This window comes from Plecotus auritus, assembly GCF_963455305.1.
Source record: "Plecotus auritus genome assembly, chromosome: 9".
Taxonomy (NCBI): Eukaryota; Metazoa; Chordata; class Mammalia; order Chiroptera; family Vespertilionidae; genus Plecotus; species Plecotus auritus.
Window position 1 is genome coordinate 30,034,173 of NC_137783.1, and position 23,488 is coordinate 30,057,660.

The 23,488-nt window shown below is 43.1% G+C and overlaps 1 protein-coding gene across 1 annotated transcript in view; it reads left to right on the forward strand.

Annotated features, from left to right (window-relative positions):
- Positions 1-362: 362 nt before the first annotated feature.
- The window catches only part of PRKG1 (protein kinase cGMP-dependent 1), a 1,125,638-nt gene continuing 1,102,512 nt past the window's right edge, over positions 363-23,488 (forward strand). Inside the window, exon 1 of the mRNA XM_080643202.1 lies at positions 363-1,101. Coding sequence (XP_080499328.1) covers positions 836-1,101 — 266 coding nt within the window. The 5' untranslated portion in view covers positions 363-835. The remainder of the gene's footprint in view (positions 1,102-23,488) is intronic.

Consider the following 23,488-nt stretch of genomic DNA (forward strand, 5'->3'; position numbering starts at 1 on the left):
TGAAAAAAACCTGGAACTGCTATTGCCCTGTCATTCTTATTAGTGGGGGTTATAGCCACAGGACTTCACAGTAAGAAACACATGCACACACCCCCTCCCTTACCATCCAGAGCAGAAGAGGAGAAAAAGGTGAAAGCAAAGATAGACTTATGCAGGTTATTGTCTAAAGGCAGTTTAATATTTATGAACACACACACACACACACACACACACACACACACACACACACTGTCTTGAGGCTCCAGTTACAAGCACTGCGTCATCTGTCAGATCACATGGTAATTGTTGCTATTTCAAGGATCAAGTGGCATAAAGCTCTCCCGCTACCCCCACCCCACCCCACCCCACCCCTTTCCTTTGGTACCATATAGCATGGAGTGATTACTGTGTGATGGGGTGAGATCAGGCTCTCTGGTCCAACCCTCCCAGCTAGAAACCAGGCTCTCGGTGGGGTGGCGCGCGTGGTGTTCTCACAGAGTGATTGGGAAAGCGGGACGAGGGAGGGGGTCTCCGGGGAGGAAGGGCAGCTCTAATTGGTTTCTCAATGAAAGATAATCACCTATTCCCCGGGGAGGCTGGGGATTAGCACTCTGCCTCTCCTCTCCATCGCTTTTAGACTTCTCATCCTCCCCTCGGTGCGGAGCTTTCCGTCCATTCAGCAGAAGTGGATCGAAGAAAGCGGCTCCTGGCGCGGCTGTAGGGGCAGCGCTGGGCTGCGCGCGAGTACTCAGCGCCCATTCACTCACTCACTCTGCGCTCGCCTCGCCCGCCCGTAGTCGTCGCAGCCTCCGCGGCCGCCCCGGGAAAAGTTTTGCGGAGGGGCTGAGGGGGAAAAATGAGCGAGCTGGAGGAAGACTTTGCCAAGATTCTCATGCTCAAGGAGGAGCGGATCAAAGAGCTGGAGAAGCGGCTGTCAGAGAAGGAGGAGGAAATTCAGGAGCTGAAGAGGAAGCTCCACAAATGCCAGTCGGTGCTGCCCGTGCCCTCCACCCACATCGGCCCCCGGACCACCCGGGCGCAGGGAATCTCGGCGGAGCCTCAGACGTACAGGTCCTTCCACGACCTCCGACAGGCGTTCCGGAAGTTCACCAAATCCGAAAGGTAGGCGCCGGGCACAGCGGGCCGGGGCCGGAGGAGGAGCTGAGGCCACCGCTCCGGGTGGGTGGCCCGGATGCCGTCCCGGGTGGAGGCTGCGGGGCTGGGGGCCCGGCTGCAGCGGCGGGGGCTGGTCCGCGCCCGGCTGCTCTCCTGCGCCCCGAGTGGGGGTGGCCCCGCGGCCCGGGAATGGGAAGTGTTTATTTTTATTCCTGCCCATCACGTGCTGTGCTGGTCTCTGCTGGGCTGGGAAAGGCGAGCTCCTCCGGGAGACGCACCCCAGCGGCGTGGGGGTGGGGAGGAGGACCACGGAAAGTTTTTTCGCGCCCCTAACTCGGGCACTCAGCACCCGGCTGCAGTCGGGCTGTCTTTCCTTGGCGCGCCCCTGTGGGGGCACCCACCCTGGGACCTGACCCTGCCCAGCCTAGGGCCTGGACAGCTTCCCCGAGGTGACCCGAGACCCAGGCCGTGGGGCACGCTCAGTGTGGGGCTGCTGGAGCCGCCTGGGGAGGGGCGACAGACTGGACAGGGTTGGGTTCAGTTTAGGGACCGCACGTCCCCAGAGCCCAAGCCGGAGGGGGAGGGCGCAAAGGCAGGGCAGTGACTTCTGGGGGATTCGGGGATTCGGCCTCCGGGATGGGGGTGTGTGGGTGGGGGGTTTATCCACAGGGTCACTTTCCAGGCATCTGTGATGTCAGCAAGAAACTGCAAAGAAACCCCAGTTTCTGGATGTTCCTTTGCTTTGTGCCCCTTTCGGAAGTGCCACACCTTGGTTTGGCTGGTCTGGGTGTGGAGGCGGCTAGGTAACCTTGCACCTGAAGCGGGCTTGGGGCTACTGGTCAGCCCTGTGCGAGGTGGATAGTGCCCTTCCCGATCTGCCTTCCTTTGGAGTCTCTCCCTGGAAAAGATAGCATGAAGGGGGTGGGGTGGTATTTCTCCAGGCGCCTCCAGGCTCCTTCCTTTCCTCCTCTTGGGAACTTGAGGAGCCCAAACCTGCCAGTGCAAAGTTATGTGTCGCTTGTTCGTGGTGTGCAGACGAGGCCGGCTGATTCTGGCCACAAGTAGGAAGCTTTTGCACTCCAGCCGCCGCCTTCACCGGAGAAGGCTGATCGATTGGCTGCAGCATTAAAGCGCCTCTGGACATTAGGGAGAGGAAGTGCAGACTCCAAAGCCCATTACTGGCTTTTAGTCTCTGGAAGTGCATGGCCCAAAGTGCATTTTGCAGGATATTGAATATTCCATTAGGCGTGCCTTCATGCCCGCCTACCTCTTACCCCTTCCCTCTTCTTAGATCACTTGGTGTCTGGGTTTGGGGCTCAAGGGACCCCTAAATTAGTCTCCTCCCCTTAACTCTCCGACTTTGAGGCAGCACTTCTAAAGAGCATGCCCTGTTGTCGGGTTTCCATCCAATCCAGGACCATCAGTGTCCCCCACTCTTTCAATGCACCCCTTCCTTGTCTGTTTCCCTTGCGTATTGATTACAGTATTTGTGTGGGGGTGGGGTGGAGCGGAAGTTGGGCAGCCTTTAAGAGCAATTAAGAGAGGGCCTGGAGCTACGACTGGGTGCGGGAGGAAAACAGAAAGAATTTGCCTTGGGAACTCTTAGGAACTGTGGGTCCCTTCGGAACAGACGTCTTTGGGGCAGCTTTCGGATTTCCTGAGTGACACTCCACTTCTAAGATGACACCGTCCACATGGCACCGCCTTGAAGTTCCCTGTCAGATGGAACAACGATCTCTTCCTTCTTGAGGCCAAGACTGCAAACGGAGCTGTTTGTCCTTGCCCTTGGTTGGGAAGCTGCTGCAGCGACTTGCCTCAGCCCTCAGCCGGGCTGTGCATTCCTCGGCCAATGCCCTGCCCCGCGCAGCAGCTGGAATCAATCTGCCCACCTCCTTAAGAAGCCACTTCATCAGCGGTCACCGGCAGCTGCTGGCCTCCCAGGGCTGCCGGGCTGGGGCTTTATCGCATTTTTGAAATTGCAGATCTCTGTCTGGGCCGTGCCCCTCAGAGAGTAACCAGCACCCCTGCCCAGCACAGAGATTTCACCAAGGTCTGGAGAGGACAGGAGGAAACCCTCCCGGAGCCCACTGTCATTCAGGAGCTAACTCTCAAAGAGGCACTTTAATTGTCCTTGACGAGAAATCTCTCTAGGAATGAGAGGAGATTTTGTGTGTACTGGGAGGAAATGGCTGATCTTTCCTGTGTGCACATTGTCCAGTCCCCCGTTTCTACCCCTTTCTCCCACTCCCCATCCTTTCTGTGTTAGGGTTAAGAACACCCTAGGAATGGATCATGCGCAGTGTCTGAAGCAAGGAGCCTGAATTCATTCCTTACTTCCTCTCCTCACTGATTTACCCTGGGACAGAGGGTAAACTTTTTCTAACTCAGCACTTAGTTTTATGCTTTCAAATGGAAGCATGGACTGTATTTTCAGCAAGCTGACTCAGTAGAGTGTAAAGAATTTTGACAGGTATAATATATGGGACTAGGAACCATTGGAATTAAGTACTCATCCTAACACTTAAAGAGACAGTACTAACAATTATCATTGGCAAGTCCCCTTATTTTGGCCAAGAAAAGAAAAATTTAAAAAGGGTTTCTAGGGTACAACAGTTAACAAACAAGACACTTTTAAAATAAAGTGGTTTTTTTTTTAATTTTTAGATATTTAGATTTGGGGAGTGGATATCCCCTCAGCTCATGCACAATTGGTTAAAAGGTATGCCATTCTGATGAGCTTACCCAGGCTGAAAGAGATGGCTTTATTGCAAAGCTAATGTTCAATTACAGTTGCTCTAGGATTTGAGTGATAGCTATTCATGCTACAGGTTTGTTTCAAACTTTACTAGAACATCCAGTTTATATACTAACAAGAAAAGAAACATCTTTTGAGAGTATAGGAATTGAATTTGATGGGCAGAATCATAAAATAATTTTTGCCTGTAATCCCTCTTTTAGAAAATGATTGCAATCTAAAACAATTACCTACTAGGTGACAAAAATGCCTTATGCCTTTATTACTGTGGAAAGAAATGGGAAAATTCACCGACCGTTGTAATCAAGTCAGTGCAATTAACCAGGTTTCCATGTGTCCACAGAGGGTAAAGGCACAGTTTTCATTAAGAATGATGTAAGCATCTAAGAAATGCTTAGATGAAAATTATACCAGGAAAAGGAAGATCTGAGCTTTCAGCATAAGTATCAAGGGTACAATATGAGGATCATGTTTAAAAAGAAAACATCCGACTTATTGCAGTGCTCATTTTCAGTACCTTTAGAAATGTCCAGTAGGGACCAGTTGATTGTCATGGAAAACTGTAGGCTGTTTTGGAGGAGGATGATATTTTAAAATTTATATATCACTTTTTGGCAAAAAAAAAAAAAAAAAATCCAAGTGTTTTACATGGTTTTCTGTGAACTCTTGATGCCCTGCATGCATATACTCCTCATTAAGAATTACCTAATATCCTAACTCTTTCCCTTAGTTTTTTATACACACTTAAATTCCTTATTTTGGTTGTCCACTTAGCACATGGTTGTTGTTTTTAAATTGCCTTAGGCAAAGGCTAGAATCATTATTAATCTGTTACAGGAATAATGTACTCCAAAGCTATTTAAGCTATTCTTGTCACAAATCCCTTCATTCTTGATGATGTAAATTCATTACTTTGAACTTGAACTTCCTTCCACTGGGACGTGGATGCTTTGGGATGGATGCCCCAGAAAACTCATTGCCTTTGCATTTCTGATTTGATTCAGGTCTGGTTATCCTGCAGACTAAATCAGAGGATTTGGCCTAATTTTGATATAAGTAACTTCAATAAAACAAGTGGGTACCAGCTGAATTCTGGACCCAGCTCATTCATTGTTCATATAGAAAATACACAATGCTTTAAAATAGCAATGACAACAATAATAAAGATAGCTAATCTCGGCTACGCTCTTTAGCTCTTTACCTACCTTAATCTTTTTCTCATCATTTTCTCACAACGATTCTGAATGACATATGCTTTTCACAAGAGGAATCTGAGACTTGAAGAAGTTGTCACTTGCCTAAGATCTTTTTTTTAAAATATATTTTATTGATTTTTTACAGGGAGAAAGGGAGATGGATAGAGGGTTAGAAACATCGATGAGAGAGAAACATCGATTCAGCTGCCTCCTGCACACTCCCTACTGGGAATGTGCCTGCAACCAAGGTACATGCCCTTGACCGGAATAGAACCTGGGACCTTTCAGTCCACAGGCCAATGCTCTATCCACTGAGCCAAACCAGTTAGGGCCACTTGCCTAAGATCTTACAGCTAGAAGGTGCTGTACATTTCAAACCCAAATCTTGCAGTTTTTTTAGAGGCCAAGTTCCAAACTGCTACACTACATAGCCTTGGAATTGGGCCAGTTCAGTCTCAGTAATTGGTGAATCCTTTCTGTAGGAAGACATGAACCTACCCCAAGTAAAAATGGAATAAAAAAAAAAAAGTCTTAGAGCCAGCACTAAAATGTGAACAAGTGACCAATGTTTCCATCATATATTCCTTGGGTGTGCTGTGCCAGGTTGGAATTTCCTCAGGCTGTTCTGCTTTTGGGATTGTCATCTACCTCTTTCCATCTTCTTCCCTCCTAACCTAGCCTCTCCAGCTCAGTGACAGGTCATAGGCAAAGCTGATGACTAGTGCAGTTGTAAAAATGATCTTGGCTGCCTCTTTTGGGTACCATTCACTCTACCCTTTGCCAGTTGCCTTGCAGGTCCCTGATGCTAATCCCTTCATGCCTACCAATCTTACCATCAAAAGGAATTTATTACTAACTGACAGTATATCAACATGTTAGGCAAGTAATCATTTCTCAATTAACATAGTGATGTTCAACAAGAGCTTCCGGAGGAGGACATTCCTGTAGTATACTTAGATAGATAATATGAATGAAAAGAGTTTCAGGGGAGGCAGGCTGAGGAGAGGGGAGGATTTTTAGGTAGGAGGGCTTCTTGAAAGCCTTGTGTCTTGCCTCATGTAATTTGAAGATAATAGGTTCTGAGCATAAGCATGTCACACCTACTTTCAGTGAAAGCTGTACAGGAAGAGGGTAGTACCCTGCTTTTAGTGATGACAAAACTGAGCAAGTAATGACTGACGTGCCTTTAAAGGATCTCAGAAATAGGAAGATGACTAAGGTCTCCTAATTTTGCATCAGTTCCAGAGTTGGTGAATCGATGTCCTCAATTTATCATCTGTTTATACTGCTTATGTAAGACATAGAGACTTCACTGTGGGGTTTGTTTAGGTTCTGGAATTATGTGCATTTTATAAAAATGTATTCGTAGTACACCAGAAGTTCTGTTTCTATTGGAATCATTGATTGAAAGTTTAGGTTGATCGTTTATATTTACTCATGTTTTCATTGGAAATTTGATTAACCCTCATGAAACTATTTCTAACAGACCTGAAAAAAACAAAAGATGTCATATATTTTCTCTCTTTCCTGGCTAAACGCCTCTCACCATGCTGTGTAGGAGATGCTGAGAGTGCATTAAAACCCTTTCTGTTGATAAGATTTTCAGGTGATTTCATCGTTACACTGAGTATGAATAATTATTTTCATTTGCCATTGAGAATTTGCTTATCAGAGTTCAGGACCCTACATTATCTAGGATTCTTGTAGCTCTTGGAAATTGCTGTGAGCTCTGAGATAAACCAGGGGTAGCATATCCTGTTTCACAAAAGTGAAAGCTCAGAAGTTTGGGAATTGTAAAAAAAAAAAAAAATACTGACCTTGAGTCTAGGATTGTTGGCTTGCTGTGCTGTGGAGTTCCTGAAGGGAAAAGAGGCTTTACCTATATGTATATGCTTTTCTGTATGAGTAATGTATATGTGTATGCATGTGTCTATATGTACAAATATATATATATACAGATATACACACACATTGCCACTTTATTCATTTTTATGTTTTATACTTAGAGTAGTTAGTATTCTGAAATCCTCCAGGTTGGTCTTGGAGAAAGGAGGATTTACTTCTTGGGTTATTACTGTAAAATAGATCTGGCATCTTGAGGTTTGTCAAGTGCTTATGTTTGGTATGGGGGCACACGGTCCAATATTGCTTCTCAGAGCAGGGTGCTGCCACTAGAACCAATCTTTGTCTGCTCCTGGTTGAAATACTACCTTCTATTTTTACCCAGTGATAATGTTCACCTCCTTTTATTCTTAGATGTGCTTTGTTGTATGTCTTTCTTTTGGGTCCCTGTGTTCTTCTGTTCTGGCTTGACATCTGTAACTCCTGCCCTATCAATTTCACTTGCAAACATCATGTGCAAACATAGAACACAGTTCCTGCTCAAGATATTACTCTAACCTTTTAAAGTCTTCCATGTCTTTAGATGTTTCAGATGTTATACAATTTAAATTTCCTAAAGTTTGAAAAATAATTATTTAATTGTCCATATTGAAAATATACAATAGTTTAAAACATTTGCTCAATGAAACATTGGTATTTCCAGAAGTATATCTTGAAATAGATTTATTTTAATTTATAAAGACTGACAGTAGAACTAATCTCCCTACCTTACTCATTGTTGTTCTTAAACAATAGATTCCTTTTCTTTTAACCTTACTCTACACTACTCAGTAAACAGTATTGGAGGGTCTCAGACCAGTATTCACCATGCTGCTTTTCTTTTAAACATCTACATATTATTTTTTACATGGCAATATGATATAATGAAAACTCATACTACCTTAGAAAATAGTGTAGTTTTAAATGCAATCAGTATAAAGTTTTGATTGACTAGAAGGTTTAAAAATACTTTCTGTAATTTGTCTTGTCCAGAGTGCTAGTTGTGTACTTAATGTTTTTTAAGTGCCTATTGATTTGACATATTCTTGGAAATTAGTTCAAAGTTGTTAATATATTGATATTGGGAGCGGATTTAGATTGAATTTGTTATGTGTATGAACACATTGATAGCACTTTGGTGTGCAAGATGATAACATCAATGTGCTGATATTACGAATGTTTATTAAGGCAAATCCAATAAGAGATCTTCTATAATTAAGTTTTTACTTGCAATAAAGATTATACTACTGCATTCTTAAATTATTCTCCCCATTAGACTTGTTGCTAATTCAAATCGTCCCTTTTTTTTCTAGTGCAATTTAGAGAGTGCTTCAGAATGTGTTTCAAATCCTCAGATGTGCCTTTCTTTGATCATTCTGACCTCTAATGCTGCCAAAATGCTGCTGATAACCTTTATAGGGATCCAAAAAATACTTGTATGTTTGCTTCTTACAAATATTGTTATTCACCTACATGACACAGTGATTATCTAATGAGCAAATCTAAAGCCTTCGGGTAAATGTTAATATTTTTCTGGATGCTGTTCATTGCCCCCGTGGTGTGGATAATGTTCATTTCATGCATCGCACGTCACCAAGGAGCTTTGCTACCTTTGCTGAAATTTCTCAAAATAGAAATTTTTTTGTAGGTCTTAGGTTGTAAACTCCTGAGTAGAAACCAGGTCTATTTACAGTAAAAATTCCAACCAAATAAAAGCCTGAGCGTTCCATACTTTCCTCTTTGCACATGCTAATTTCAGAGAAAGGGTAAGAGCAGCGCATAGTTAGAATGTATTAAAAACAAACAAAAATTTAAAAAATGAACCTTTTAGAGAGTAAAGCCAGTTCATATTCTATTTAATCGCCCCTCAGAGAATAAGGTCACTCTAAAATATCAATACAATATCCTGTCTCACTCTAGCTGTGATGCCATGACATGTAGTGTGTATATTTGATACGTTGTGAGGTTCAAATGAGCAAATGGTAGTTAAAAAATCAAAAATTGTGAATGATCTGTTTCTTAGAAAATAAGGTTGAGGGCTTTCACAGGCATCTCCCCAGGGATAGATTTTCACTTGCATTCCCAATGGCTTTCTGGACTGGCAGGATTACAGATGTATGGCAGGAAATTGTACACAATCCACAGGCGGTCTTGTCCTTTCACAAGAGTGTGTTGCACATGGGAACATCATCCATCTTGTGAGTCACTGCAGAAAGAATGCCTGAGAACCTCTGGTCTGAACTATGGTTAAAAAAAAAATCAAAATCTTGACCCCATGTCCCTTAAAGCTACATATTTATAAATAATGTTTGTTAGATACACCACCGAGCAGCATTTCCCAAAGTGTGATGTTCATATTACTAGTGGCATCGGGGATGCTACTAGATGCTACACAAGTGAATTTATTTATAGTAACAGTTAGGGATTTTAATGGTGTTGGAGGAAAATATGTTACAATCACATCAAGTTCATGCGGTGTGGCGATTAGACTAACACTAAGTACAGATGTGTGTAACACAGATATGGGTACACAGATAAGGATGGGAAAGATTATTTTCAACAAGGAGTGAAATGAATTGTTTCCTTGCTCACCTCTACCCTGTTTTGGAAGATTCTGGCGAATTGAGTTCTCCCTATCTATCTTCCGGTGACTCCTTGGAGAGTTGTCAACTTCTGCCCACGAGTGGAGTGGGGACATAGAGTTAGACGGAAATGGTGGCTTTTATAAAATATACTCTTCCTCTGGTGATAAATCAGTCTGGCTAAGAGTTCATCATTTTAATATGTCATCAGACAAACGTGATTTCCTCCCAGATTGATGAATTTCTGTGCCATGCCACAGTGGGGCTCAGAGGCAAACAGGGCAGCCGGGTTGTAATAAAGGGATGCTGGGCGGCTGGTCTCCATCCAGCTGGGGGCTGCTGGGAGCTCTGTTTTCCCAGAGTGAGTCTCCTCTCCTCCCCAGGTTCTTCCTCAGATCCAAACAGTCTGTGCCCATGGCTCTGAAGGGTGATAGTGTGGCACTTTATAGCCAGAAATACATGATGCATTTTGTATTCTTTCTTTCTTTGTAAAAATACAATTTGGGAAAAGTTGAAAAGGGAAAATTTTCATGAAATACAAATATATTTTCCTGTAATTTGCATTCCCTTTGCTTGAAGAGATATACTAGATTAATAAAAATAATGACTTTTTTTAATATTAAAAGAATGGTGTGTATAAATGAGAAAGATGTAAGGGAAAAGGAAATATTTTATAGGCAGTAGGAGGAATTTGCAACCATCCCCCCTTTTTAGGGCTTAATGAAAGATGTCTTTCTATCTACTTAAAAAAGGGAGTTGTTAAGTTTTGAATATATTTTGGTACCCTCCAAAATATTGGGGTTAAGGGGAATTGGAGGCTGAGGATGGGAGAAAGGGAGAGCGAGAGGGAAAAGGAGAGGGAGAGAGATGGAAATGTCAACAATTACCACAAGATGGCAGCAGGAGAATAATATTTAAACAGTTGTGCAACTAGTAGTTTGAAATAGCCTGTAGTTGAACTTTAAAATCTATTCTCAAACATATCTTTCTTAATGTTAGGATTCAAGCGTTTGAAAGGTGTATCACCCATTATGTATGGCATTTTATTTTTCCAATTAGTAGTAACCTGGGGGAATGTGTTTAAAAAGCCAAAGTGAAGTATTCTTAAAGAAAAGAGAAATGAATAGTGCACTTTGCATGGCGGGGTCTTTGAACATGGATCTCAGTCTGAGGGAAATTCCTAAAATCCCTGTGAGGAAGCCTCTGGACTCATAGTTGGCTGAGAGAAATAGTGGAAAATTAATAGTAGTAAGAAATATGTGTGTGAGTTCAGAGAATAATAATGGAAATGGTTTCCTCCCCACTCCCCCTCCCCACATGAAAACGAAAAGTCAGTTGTTACAGGAAAAAATTAGATCAGCTATTAGAAGAAACTTCTGATAGCTTCTAATAGGTTGTTTGATCTTCTTGGTAGTCCTGTGGTTCTAGAATATAATTGAGTAAAGTTTAACATGGCCAGTTATAGTTAGTCTGAGATTCTTCTTAGAAATTAAAAAAAAATAATGTAGTTAATATGATTATTTACATCTAAATACTTTTGAAAGCAAAACAAAGTGTTTTATGGGATGCTGTAAATATCAACTGCCTTTTAATAATTGTAGGGTATAAATTGTGGGTCAGATCTCATGGACCTTATGTTTTTGAATCAATATTCCCTTGGAAAGTGCCATTCAGTCTTCTTGGAAAAGGCTATTTCATTCAGTCTGTGACCGCTCTCATGTGAAACCCCAGGGGACCAGAAGTGACGCAGTCTTGCTGATGGCATCATTTGTGATTTAACACTGAGGAGAAATGTTCTTATTTTGGTCTGTCCCAGTAACCAAGGGTCAATGCCAAGAACGAAGTTGTTCTGTGGGTTAAAAGAAGTCCGTTCTGAATTAAGGCGATTACTTGGCCTCTTTAATTGGTCTCTTTGCTCAGATATTGTTAGATGGTGCCTCGATAAACAATCACGACGGGACATGGAGGAAAGTTAACACAGAGCAAGCACATTTGGACACTATATATGACAATGACATTGCCTTTGTAAAAAGTGTTTTGGAACACTGATATATTCATTTGAAGCTGGCGATATGTAAATCGAATGTAGGCTGTGCTTTCTGTTGTCTGCAGGGCCAAAAAAAAGAAAAAATCTAGTTTCTATTAGACATGGTGAAGTAGGGGATAAGTAGCATTATCTTTTGTTTTCTCTGATCTTTCTGGTTATCCAGACAAATCCCTGAAGTCTGGAGGCAGGGCTTGAGGTATCCTGTCTTTAAATCTTCTGGTTATATAGCCTTATCCTTGGGCTCCAGGTATTGTGATCCGGGATGTCCACACAAAGACAGATTGGCTGTGGACTCTCTGGATTTCTTGATAGTAAAGAAATCAGGGGGAAAGTTTTCTTTTGTGTGGTTTTGCCATCTCTACTCATCATGTTAAAATATGGACGTACTTTTTGATAAAAGCAGGTACTGCATCTCAAATTTGCTGACTTCAATCTTTCTTTGGGCTATGGCTCCTTCCTTGATTGCTTTAATGGCCAAAGTGATGCCTGCTGGTTGCCAGACAATGAAAAGATATGCACTATCATATCATCTTTTCCTCCCAGTCTTCTCCTATTTGTCCTCCAGCTAATGTTGAGCTTTCTGTATATTTATGCAAACCTTCTTATAGAGAGAACTTCCCTGCCCATTTGGAGTTTTCAAATTGTTTCTTTAAGTTGAAAGGGAATCATTCCACAATACTCTTTAGCATTCTGCTGTGTTTTTTTGTTTGTTTTTTGTTATTGTTGTTTGTTTAATAATAGCTCCCAGGATTCTTTCCAGACCAGTCCATATTGATCTTTCTAATAGCCACATACTATCACATAGTATTTATGTACTTCAGTTTATTAATATAGATATTATTTGTGTGTTTTTTGTAAGCATAAACAGCACTGCAACTAATATCCTTGTACACATTTTCTCATGGTTTTTTTATTTATGTATGGGATAAATTCCCAAAATTGAGTTGCTCATTTCCTATATGACCTTTTTGGTTTATGTGATTATGCAAACACTCTATGAGAGAAATAATCTCTAGTCCTTTCTGTTAAAAATAAAAAGTATGCTGGTGGCATTGACAAAGTTAATTTTCTATATTAAAGACAGAACTTAAAAAAATCGAACATGTAACCATAGCAGTAACATGTGAAAGGTTCTTCTTTCTTTCTTTTTTATACTTGAGTTGCTTTCATGAGAACAATTTTTTTTAATTCTTTTTTAAAAAAATATTTTTATTGATTTCAGACAGGAAGGGAGAGGGAGAGAGAGATAGAAACATCTATGATGAGAGAGAATCATTGCTCGGCTGCCTCCTGCACGCCCCCAACGGGTGATTGAGCCCACAATCCGGGCATGTGCCCTTGACTGGAATCGAACCTTTCAGTCTGCAGGCTGACACTCTATCCACTGAGCCAAACTGGCTAGGGCTCATGAGAACACTTTTTGAAGCAATGTTTACAGGCACTTGGTTTTTCATATTTAAAAAGTCCATATTATGCTTTTGGCTTGATTTTATATATATATATATATTTTAAGTTGAATAAAACTCTTGAATTCCTACAATGTGATTTTGGAAATAAGGGTAAAATTTTTTATATATAATGCTCTCAAGTAATTAAAGTTTTTCTTTAAGAATCACATTGATTTGTTTTTCTTTCATCAAAATACATTTTTGATACTTTAAGGATTCTGAAGAACTTGTTCCCACTTGGGAAAATACCAAATTCCAAGTCTCTCAGCTACATTTTTTAAAAAAAGACTAGTGGGAAGATTTGGACATATATGGTATTGGAACTACTCAGTGGAGCTTTCTTTTTATAGGATGGTAACCTCTAGTAGAGTTTTCTTTCCTTTTTTTTAAAATCATTGTGATAGTATTAGACTAGATTTACTGAAAAGTATCTTTGCAAACCTTTACTGGGACCAGATTTCAGTCATTAAAGGTAATCAATCATGAAGCCAAAAAAAAAAAAAAAAAAAGAAATGGTTTTGGGAGAGTAGAAAGAATAATCTCAGAAATTTTAGCCTAGTTTTATAGAGAATGTGTCATGATGCTTAAAATAATAGTCTTTAGAGTCACAGACCTGGTGTTGAACTCTGGCTCCTCCTGCATATACTGGCTGTGTGATTTTAGATGAATTGCTTCATCTCTCTGAGCTTTAGTTTTCATATCTATAAAATAGGAATAATGATAATTCCTTCCCATAAGATTTTGCATACAGGGCATACTCCATACATGTTTGTGGAATAAGAGGAAGAACTTGTACAACTAAACAACTCCCCCCCAAAAAATCCAATTAAAAATGGGCAAAGGACCTGAATAGACAATTCTTCAAAGAGGACATATAGATGGCCAATAGACAAGCTACTCAATGTCACTAATCATTAGAGAAATGTAAATTTAAAACCATTATGAGATATCACCTCACATCTGTCAGAATGGCTATCATCAATAAATCAATAAACAACAAGTATTGGCAAGGATATGGAAAAAAAGGGGGTGTGGATTGGTGCAGCCACTGTGGAAAACACTATGGAGTTTCCTCAAATAATAAAAAATGGAACTGCCTTATGACTCAGCAATTCGACTTCTGGTAATATAGCTGAAGAAACCAGAAACACTGATTTGAAAGAATATATGCACCCCTCTGTTTGTTGCAGCATTATTTACAATAGCCAAGATTTGCAAGTAGCCCAAATGTTCATCAGTAGATGAGTAAATAAAAAAGCTGGGATACATTTACATAATGGAATATTACACGGCCATAAAAATGAAGGAAATCTTACATTTGAGACAGCATGGATTGACCTGGGAAGTATTATGCTAAGTAAAATAAGCCAGTTAGAGAAAGACAAATACCATATAATTTCACGTATATGTTGAATCTAATGAACAGAATAAACTGACAAACAAAATAGACTCATAGAGACAGAGAACAGATTGATAGCTGTCAGAGGGGAGGGGGTTGGGTGGCTGGGTGACAAAGGTGAATTGATTAAGCAAAAAAAAATCAAAAAAAAAAAAAAAACCCCACAAACAACAGCAACAAAAAACAGACACAGACAACAGTATTGTGATTGCTAGGGGGAAGGGGATTAAAGGAGAGGTGGAAGAGGCCTAAGGGGGAATAAATGGTGATGGAAAGAGACTTGACTTTGGGTGGTGGGCAGAAGATGCAGTATGCAGATGATGTGTTCTTGAGTTGTACACTTGAAACCTGTATGGTTTTATTAACCAACTAGAGGCCCGGTGCATGAATTTGTGCATGAGTGAGGTCCCTAGGCCTGGCTAGCGATCAGGGCCAATAGGGGCCATCTCGCCCAGTCCCAATTGGGGCCAGGCTGATCTGAGCCTGCCAGTCCAGGGGGAGGGACAGAGGGAGGCACTGCGGGAGGTTGGCCAGTCAGGGGAAGGGACCGCAGGAGGTTGGCCAGCTGGCTGGGGGGAGGGACCAGCCAGGGGAAGGGACTGTGGGAGGTTGGCCGGCCAGGGGACCACAGGAGGTTGGCTGGCCATGGGAGGTTGGCTTTGGGAGTGCACTGACCACCAGGGGGCAGCTCCTGTGTTGAGCATCTGCCCCCTGGTGGTCATAGCGACAGGTCAACTGGTCATTCTGGTTGTTCCGATTGTTTGGTCTTAACAGTTGCTTAGGCTTTTATATATATACTAGAGGCCCAGTGCATGAAATTCGTGCACTTGGGAGGAGGTCCCTCAGCCTGGCCTGCGCCCTCTCACAGTCCAGGAGCCCTGGGGGGATGTCCTTAGCATTGCAATGGAGGTGAGAGAGGCTCCCACCACTGCCACTGTGCTCACCAGCCATAAGCCCAGCTTCTGGCTAGGCTGTGCTCCCCCTGTGGGAGCACACTGACCACCGGGGCAGATCCTGCGTTGAGTGTCTGCCCCCAGTGGTCAGTGCACATCATAGTGACCGGTCATTCCACCATTCAGTCATTTGCATATTAGCCTTTTATTATGTAGGATACACTGTATATAAGGCTCCCTAGAACCATAAGAAATACAAAAAAATCACTGTTAACTCATTCTTGAATTGCCCCCACTTAAAATCAAATTGTCCCCCCCCCCCCTTGGGGCATGTGCTGCACCTTGGGAACCACTGGGCTTGACACTTTTCCTCTTTGAGCTTCATTTCTGAATACAGACGCATATACCATGGGAATTATAATCTCTTCTCTGCTTACCTCACTGGGTTGTCATGAGGAGGTTCTGAGCTGATAAACCTAGAAATGTTTCATCAAGTAAGTGATGTCTAAACGGGAAGAGATTGTTATTTTTAAGCTCACGGGTACCCTTGCAGGTAGCAGTTGCTGATTAGGGGAGGAGGGCATGATTGTTTCCTGGGACTGTAGCTATGGAAGCTTTGCAGAGGGTTCCCCAGGCCTCCGAGGGGCGGGCTGTCGCCAGCAGCCCTGTAGCTGTGGTTGTCCCTGGAGGCACTGGTGGGGGGCAGGGCGCTAGGGGGGTGGTGAGGCCAAAGGGGGAGTAACTGTCAAACCTTCCCGCTTGGCACCATTCTTTAAATTGTACATGGCTGTTTTGCAGCTGTACCTGCTCAGGGCAGGGCTCCAATCTCCTGGAATGGGGTGGGGGCCTGGGCCAGGGTGGAGCCAGGCCGGCTAGGAGGACGGGTTTAGCCACGCCCCCAGTGAGGTTCAGAGTGCTTCCTCTGCGGAGATGAGCCAGCACTGCTGCTGTTGGGGGGAAGGGTCTGACCCTGGGGGGCCACTCAGGCCTGCCTCCACCTGGGTCTGGAGTTGTAGGGAGGAGAGGCATGCCTGGCCCCAGTGGAGGGGGCCCGGCAGTGGTGGGCCGTGGCCCCGGGTGCCTTGGGGGCGCTGACGGGTGGTGTGCTATTGTTGTGGGTGCCCCTGGCAGGGGTGGTGGGGGAAAAGATCGGGAGTCGGAGGTGTGGGCTGCAGCTACCCCCGAGGCTGGGTCTTCTCCCTGTCCGGTAAGTCTCCCTGTCCCCCTGGGTGTGTGGGGGCTTGGGTAGGGTGTCTGTCCATCCCCTCGGGGGTGTGGGGGCTGGGGTAGGGTGTCCGTGCAGGGGGATTGGAAGAGCTCCCCATGGCCGCTTCCTCTTGCTTCTTTGCAGTCTGGGCTCCTGTCAGGCACTCTCCTCAGACCCCTGGGAACTTGGCTCTGGCAGCCCACCCCCTGCTGTGTGCGCAGCCTCCTGCTGGTCTGTTAATATGCAAATTGGTCATTACTGGGACACCATAATGGACAATTAGCATATTACCTCTTTATATGTATAGATAGATATCACCCCAATAAATTCAATAAATAAATAAAGAGTGACTGATCAACATACCTGCAAAGACAAAATAAAAACAATCAATAAAAGTGCTAGCAAGTGTATAACAATGGAAGATTTAAAAAGTGTTTTTAAAAACTTTAGTTCTGGTATAAGCAAATCATAAAGCCTATACCCAGAAATGATTTAGGAGATATCTTTGTTCATCTTCTTTGAGTAAAAAAAACACTAATGACAAAGAATCAAACAAAAATCTTGAGGTTCAGAGCGATTGTCATTTGCTGATGTCAGGAAGCTTGTTGGTGACAATCCTGTGTTTCTTATTTGCCCTTCTAGCCCATCTTAAGTCTATTCTGAACATCTTCACTGATGCCTGAAATGAAGGAAACTAGACATTTGTAACTTGGAACAATGGGACAGATACAAATGAGATGGTTAGGTGCAGTTTCCATGTTTTTAAAAATATATAAAATGTACACTATGATTGTGCAGAGCAAAAGACACAAAATGAACTGCTACCCAGGTTAGCATCCCAACCAACTCTAGAAGACCATTTGCATAAGTTGCTTAGAAGAGCTGTTTTCTAAAAGGCCCTGGGTTTATGAAACCCTGCCATGACTTGCCCATAGTGGGCAATGGTAAGGCAGGAGCATTAGTAGACTGGCTATGCCAAGCTCAGGGAGAGACACTAGAGACCCAGGTAGAGCCGCTCAGAATGGAGGCTCTGCGAGCTGGAACATCTCCATGGCCAGGGGTTACAGTTGTCATATTCCTTTAAGCTGGAAGCCTTGTTTTCCAAAGCTTTTCTGTTCCTCTTCTCATTGTCTATTTAGTGTTCAGTCCTCTGAAATGATGAGGCCATGACTTTTCAGGCCTGGTGGAGTTGCGGGCCTATTGATTTGGGTGGAGGCTTTTTGTATGTGTTTAATGGCACAGTAGACAACTTACAAGACTGAAAGGTGGAGGGGAAAGTGCTTCACTGGACTTTCCCTGTTGGTGTCTGTCTCCCCAAGTTGACATCAAGTTTATACATTTACGTATTCTCAGTGCCCATCTGCAATTTAGAGTCTGGTTTTACTGTATTTGAGCTTTTCAATTGGATAAATATTATTACAGAATTTATTTCTCCCAAGGCAGTTTGGTCTGTTAGTCAATCAAAGATGTGAGAAGACATAGGAAGTATTTGGGCAACTCATAGCAAGTGTCTGTTCTTACTAGCCTGCCACTATCATGTAAAAATACATCAAAGCATCTGTCTCTTCAATTGTTAAAAACCTCATAAGGTTGTTGAGGTTAAATGAGCTCACACATGTGACATTTAGAATGGTGCCCATAGAGTCATTTCATAAATGTTAACTTTCATTGTTCTTATTTACTGATTCTGACTTCATTCACCAAATATATAATACATATTTTTCTCATATTTCTAACTCCATACCTGGTTCTAATTCCGTTCATTGAAGTGGCCTGACTATTTTCAGAGTTATTTCATGAATCACAGATGACACTCTGACATTGGCCATATTTCAGGATTTACTTTTCCTGTCTTTATTTTTTATCCATGGTATAGTCGTGGCTTTCTTTCTACAAATTTCACTTCTCCCTCCTCCTCCTTCACTACCTCTTCATATTAGAAACTTACCATTCTTGTACTATATTTGTTAAGACATCCTCTGCAGCCATCTGCTCTCTGGGCAGAATAAACCCAGGGCTTCCCATACTAAGTTGTATATGGATCACCTAGGCAATCTTATTAATTGCAGATTCTGAAGCAACAGGTCCAGAGAGGGGCCTGAGATTCTGTATTTGTAATGAGCTCTCACATGATGCTGATGTTGCTGGTCTTCAGATCCTTAAATAGCTAGGGCTTAACCAATGATTTTCTCTGGCTCCTTCCTCCTTCCCTTTTTCCCCCCACTCAAGATAAGTTTTCTATGCATATAAAGTACAGTCAGACATAGTAATGCAAGCTAGTGTGTTATTGATATAGTAGCACGGGTTACATTGTAAGATAAACTTATTATCTAGAAAAGCCTAGAAGAAACATTCTGGTATTTTTCCCCCTTCTAGACAACAGGTGCTCACAGCTGTATACTGAAAATGCTAATAGCAAAGGCTGTGCTTGGGTTTAATGTCTCATATTTTAGTCATGTTGCTTAACCTCTTTGAACCTCAGTTTCCTGCCGGTAAAACAGGAATAAAAAGGCCCACCTAACACTAACTGATGTTATGCCAAAGATCGCTCATAAGCATAAAGTAAATGACAGCCATTGCTTTTGTAGTTTTCATACTAGTATTCTGGAGAAAAAGTCAAATGTGTCCTCAAATGACAAGTGTGATCCAGAAAGAACTTTAGTCCAGCTACAACGGGAAAGTAAGAAATACAAATTCAGCTTTGGTAAGAGCTTAATGTGTGCAAGGTACTTATTGGAATGTCTTATTGCTCTTCCCAACAATCCAATATTTTCTCATGGTGCCTCCAAGCAGGACCTATTCCTTGTGGTTTGCATAGGTGAGGAGACTCATTCCAAACACATGAAGTGACTTACTCAGAAGCTGGCTGGCCCAGGACCATCTGGTTGTAGAGCCCTAACAGTGTATTAAATTACAATCACAACAGGTGCGTAGGGACAAATATGAAGACACTGGCTAGGGGTGGGACCTGAGATCATTGAAATGCCTAGTGCTTCTTAAACTGCTAGGTAGCTCAGTTGGTTAGATTGTCATCCTGATACACTAAGGTTGGGTGTTCCATCCTCGGTCAGGGCTCATACAGGAATCAAACAATGAATGCATAAGTAAGGGGAACAAAAAATCTCTCCCTCTCTCTCAAGTCAATAAATAAAAAAAATAAAAAACATTCCCAAAACTGCAGTGCTTGTAAACATCTCATGGGAACTCTGTGTTATAATGAGGATTCCTAGGATCTACCCCCCAAAGATTCAGACTTAATGGATTTGGCAAGCGTGGTAACAGGAAAGTTGCCAGACCATCCTGGAGAAACTTACCACTCTTGTACTGGATGTATCCTTAAGGAAGGTGACCAAATGTATTCATTTCCCAGGGCTGCTATGACAAATTACCACAAACAGCATGGCTTCAAGCAACAGAGCCATGTTCTGGAGACTAGAAGCTTGAACTCAAGATGTCAGCAGTCTCTCTGAAGACTCTAGGGGAGGAGGCTTCCTTGTCTCTTCCTAGCTTCTGGTGGTTGCCTGGAATCTTTAGTGTTCTTTAAAAATCTTTCTTCAAACCCAAGATATAAAGCTGTGACTTCTGAAGTCTGCTGATCCCTCTGGAAAGCGGTTCTGGATGAGGTGAGGGGTGGAGGACATATCTAGGTAAGGATATGACAAAGGTTTTATAGAAGCTTTTCCAAACTGCTGTTTCTAACTGCCCTTCCCTCCTCCCAGACCTTTTTAATTTATCAAATGATAAGGTGTTTATTGATAGTTCAAATGAAAGTATTAGACCCTGTGGTTCCACAAAATGTCATGGAGCTTTGGTGGTTTTGGTTCTCCTTTTTCCATGGTATGAGTTTTATAAAGATTTATAGGGAAGCAAAATTGAGCTTAAAATGAGAGACAACTAGTGATTTTCATTTCTGTAGACTATAGTTTTCTTACCTGTAATTTTAGGGTGAAAGAAACTTTTATGTTGTAATTTCAACACTTCCCTATAATTTTGGTAAATTGTTCCTTTAGGGTTACAAGGAACAAGTGGAATGAACATCCAATAGGGATATTAAGATATGGACAATTTTGGGGGCACATTTATCCAAATGATGCCAAAGTATAAACTAATTTAGAAAAGCTCTAAATGTTTCAATCAATTAAAATTATATATTTTAAAACTGCACAGTTATATTTAGACATAGACTATTTTTTAGTTGACGTTATTTTATACTAGAGGCCCAGTGCATGAAATTCATGCATGGGTAGGGTCCCTAGAATGGGGAATCAGGGTGGGTGGTGGTGTGGGGAGAGACTGGCAAGTGTGTGGAATGGCCGACCTCTTGGTTCCTCCCCACAGCCAGCAAGCTCTAATCGCTGATGGTGAATGGGGAACTGGGGTGGCTGGCAGGGGATGCAGGCGGCACCAGGCCAAAGCCCCTACCCCACCAGTCACCCCACACACAGAGTGCAACCCGCGGTGGGGGTGGGGCCGGGGAGCGGGCAGAACAGCCGACCTCTTGGTCCCTCTTACCGGCCGCAGGCTCTGATTGGCAAAGGGGAACCGGGGAGGGTGGAGGCAGGGGGCAGGGCCAGCTGCCGGCAGCCAGGGGAGATGGCCCTGATTGCAGGCTAGGCCTAGGGACCATACCCGCACACAATTTCATGTGCTGGGCCTCTAGTATATTAGAAAACAGAATCAAGTTCTCAAAAGGCTGTGATGGGCAAGAGCAGTGAGTTATAATCCATGTACACCTAGGCTCTCCTGTCATATCAAATATTTCCTAATGCTCTGACTATCCTCAAATGGAAAGCATCTGCACACATAATTATTGTGTATTTATGTACATAGTATCCTAATCCTATCTAATAAAGAGGTAATATGCAAATTGACCATCACTCCAACACGCAAGATGGCTGCCCCCATGTGGTCAAAGATGGCCAACCCCATGTGGACACAAGATGGCCGCTACAAGATGGCTGGCAGGGGAGGGCAGTTGGGAGGGACCAGGCCTGCAGGGGGAGGACAGTTAGGGGTGACCAGGCTGGCAGAGAAGGGCAGTTAGGGGCAATCAGGCCAGCAGGGGAGCAGTTAGGCATCTATCAGGCTGGCAGGGGAGTGGTTGGGGGTGATCTGGCTGGCAGGCAGAAGCGGTTAGGGGCAATTGGGCAGGCAGGCAGGCAAACAGTTGGGAATCAGCAGTCCTGGATTGTGAGAGGGATGTCCAACTGCCCGTTTAGGCCCAATCCCAGCTGGATCCTGCCTAAACGGGAAGTTGGATATCCCTTGAGGGGTCCCAGATTGGAGAGGGTGCAGGCTGGACTGAGGAACATACACACCCCCTGTGGATGAATTTCTTGCACTGGGCCTCTAGTGATAATATAAACAAAAAGAGGAGGAAATAGTGTATAATCAAATAATATGTACTTGGATTGTTTAAGTTGGAGATGACCACAGGAAAAGGACTACACAACAGGTTGAACTGAAGATGTAAAGTGTTTGCACTTCCTCCTAGAACCATTTTATATAGCTACTGAAAACATACATTGATGTGTTGGTCATGCCGATGCCACTAGTGGTGTTTCTGTCAAGTAACCCAATTTTCCAAATTGGTGAACACTCTCTGTAAAGTTTCTTACAAAAGAAAGTATCTACTTCCCTTAATTTACATGTAGTTGCATTCTGATAGACTTAATATAATTTAAGACCACACAAAAATAAATATTTTGTTTATATGTAACATGGATGTAGGTTGCAGGCTTAGAGAATTATATACAAACTTCTGCTGTGTGAATGGCCAGTGAGAGATTTGAAAGCTACATGGGTTGTAGAACAATTCTCTAATGTCTGGTATTCTGTGGATTGTAGGACATCATAACCAAAGATCACCTTGCAAATTTCTAAAGTGCTCACAAGGGGGCAGTACCACCCCCACTGAGAATTACTGGGCTAACAGTGTTTCTCACCTTGGAATTATTGACATTTTGGATCTGATAATTCTTAGTCCTGTACCTGGGGGTATTGAAATAGTTTGTCCTGTGCATTAGAGGATGTTTAGCAGCATCTGGGCTTCTAGTATATGCTAAAAGCACTCTTTCCCACTACCAGTTAGAACAACTGAAAATGTCTTCAGACACTGCCTACTGTCTCCTGGGGGACATGATCACCCACAATTGAGACCACTAACTTAATCAAAGATGTTTAATGGGGAATTGATGGAAAAAATTCCCTTGGAAGTGACCCTGTGGAAGCATTTGTGAAAGGATGTAGGGATTGTCTATAAGTATTTTATGGGTCAACCGGCAATGTGATTCCTGTACATAAATACATGAACATATTTAGTTTTCATTTTATTTTTATCCTGTTTTATTCAATAAAGGACTTATGGCCACTTGAAAAAAGTGTAGAATCGAGAATCAAAATGGCGGCAGAATAGAAAGACGTGTCCCGAGCCTTGTCCCGGAGCAGATAGAAAGAACAGCTGAGGGTCACACACGGAGTGTCTGTTGGAGAGTTAAGGGACAGCTATACTCCAGGAGAAGGTGGGGGACTGCTGGATGGAGTTCCCCTGACCGGGCAGGCCCCACTGCTGCTGGGTTCCCTCCCAGAGCCACCAGCTCAGACGTGGAGACTGCGCCATCTTGAAGGGGGAAGTGGATGTTATTGGAAACCTGAAAATCTACAACTGCGGCACCTACCGAACAGCTGCGAACCCCAGAACACGGGTCCCCAAATGGCGCAAACATGCGGATTTAGAGGAGCTCTACAGTCCACCACGGAAAGGTCAGATTTCGCCTGGGATAAGGAGAGAGAGAACTACATAACCAGACACCCGGAGAAGCAGAGACCATGGGGAAACAAAGAAACAGGCCGCATATGAAAGAAAAGCAGGCATCACCAGAAAAGGAAGTAAATGAAATGGAGGCAAGCAACTGGCCAGAGAAAGAATTCAGAGAAATGGTCATAAGGTGGCTGGAAAGAATGGAAGACAAATTTGACAATATGA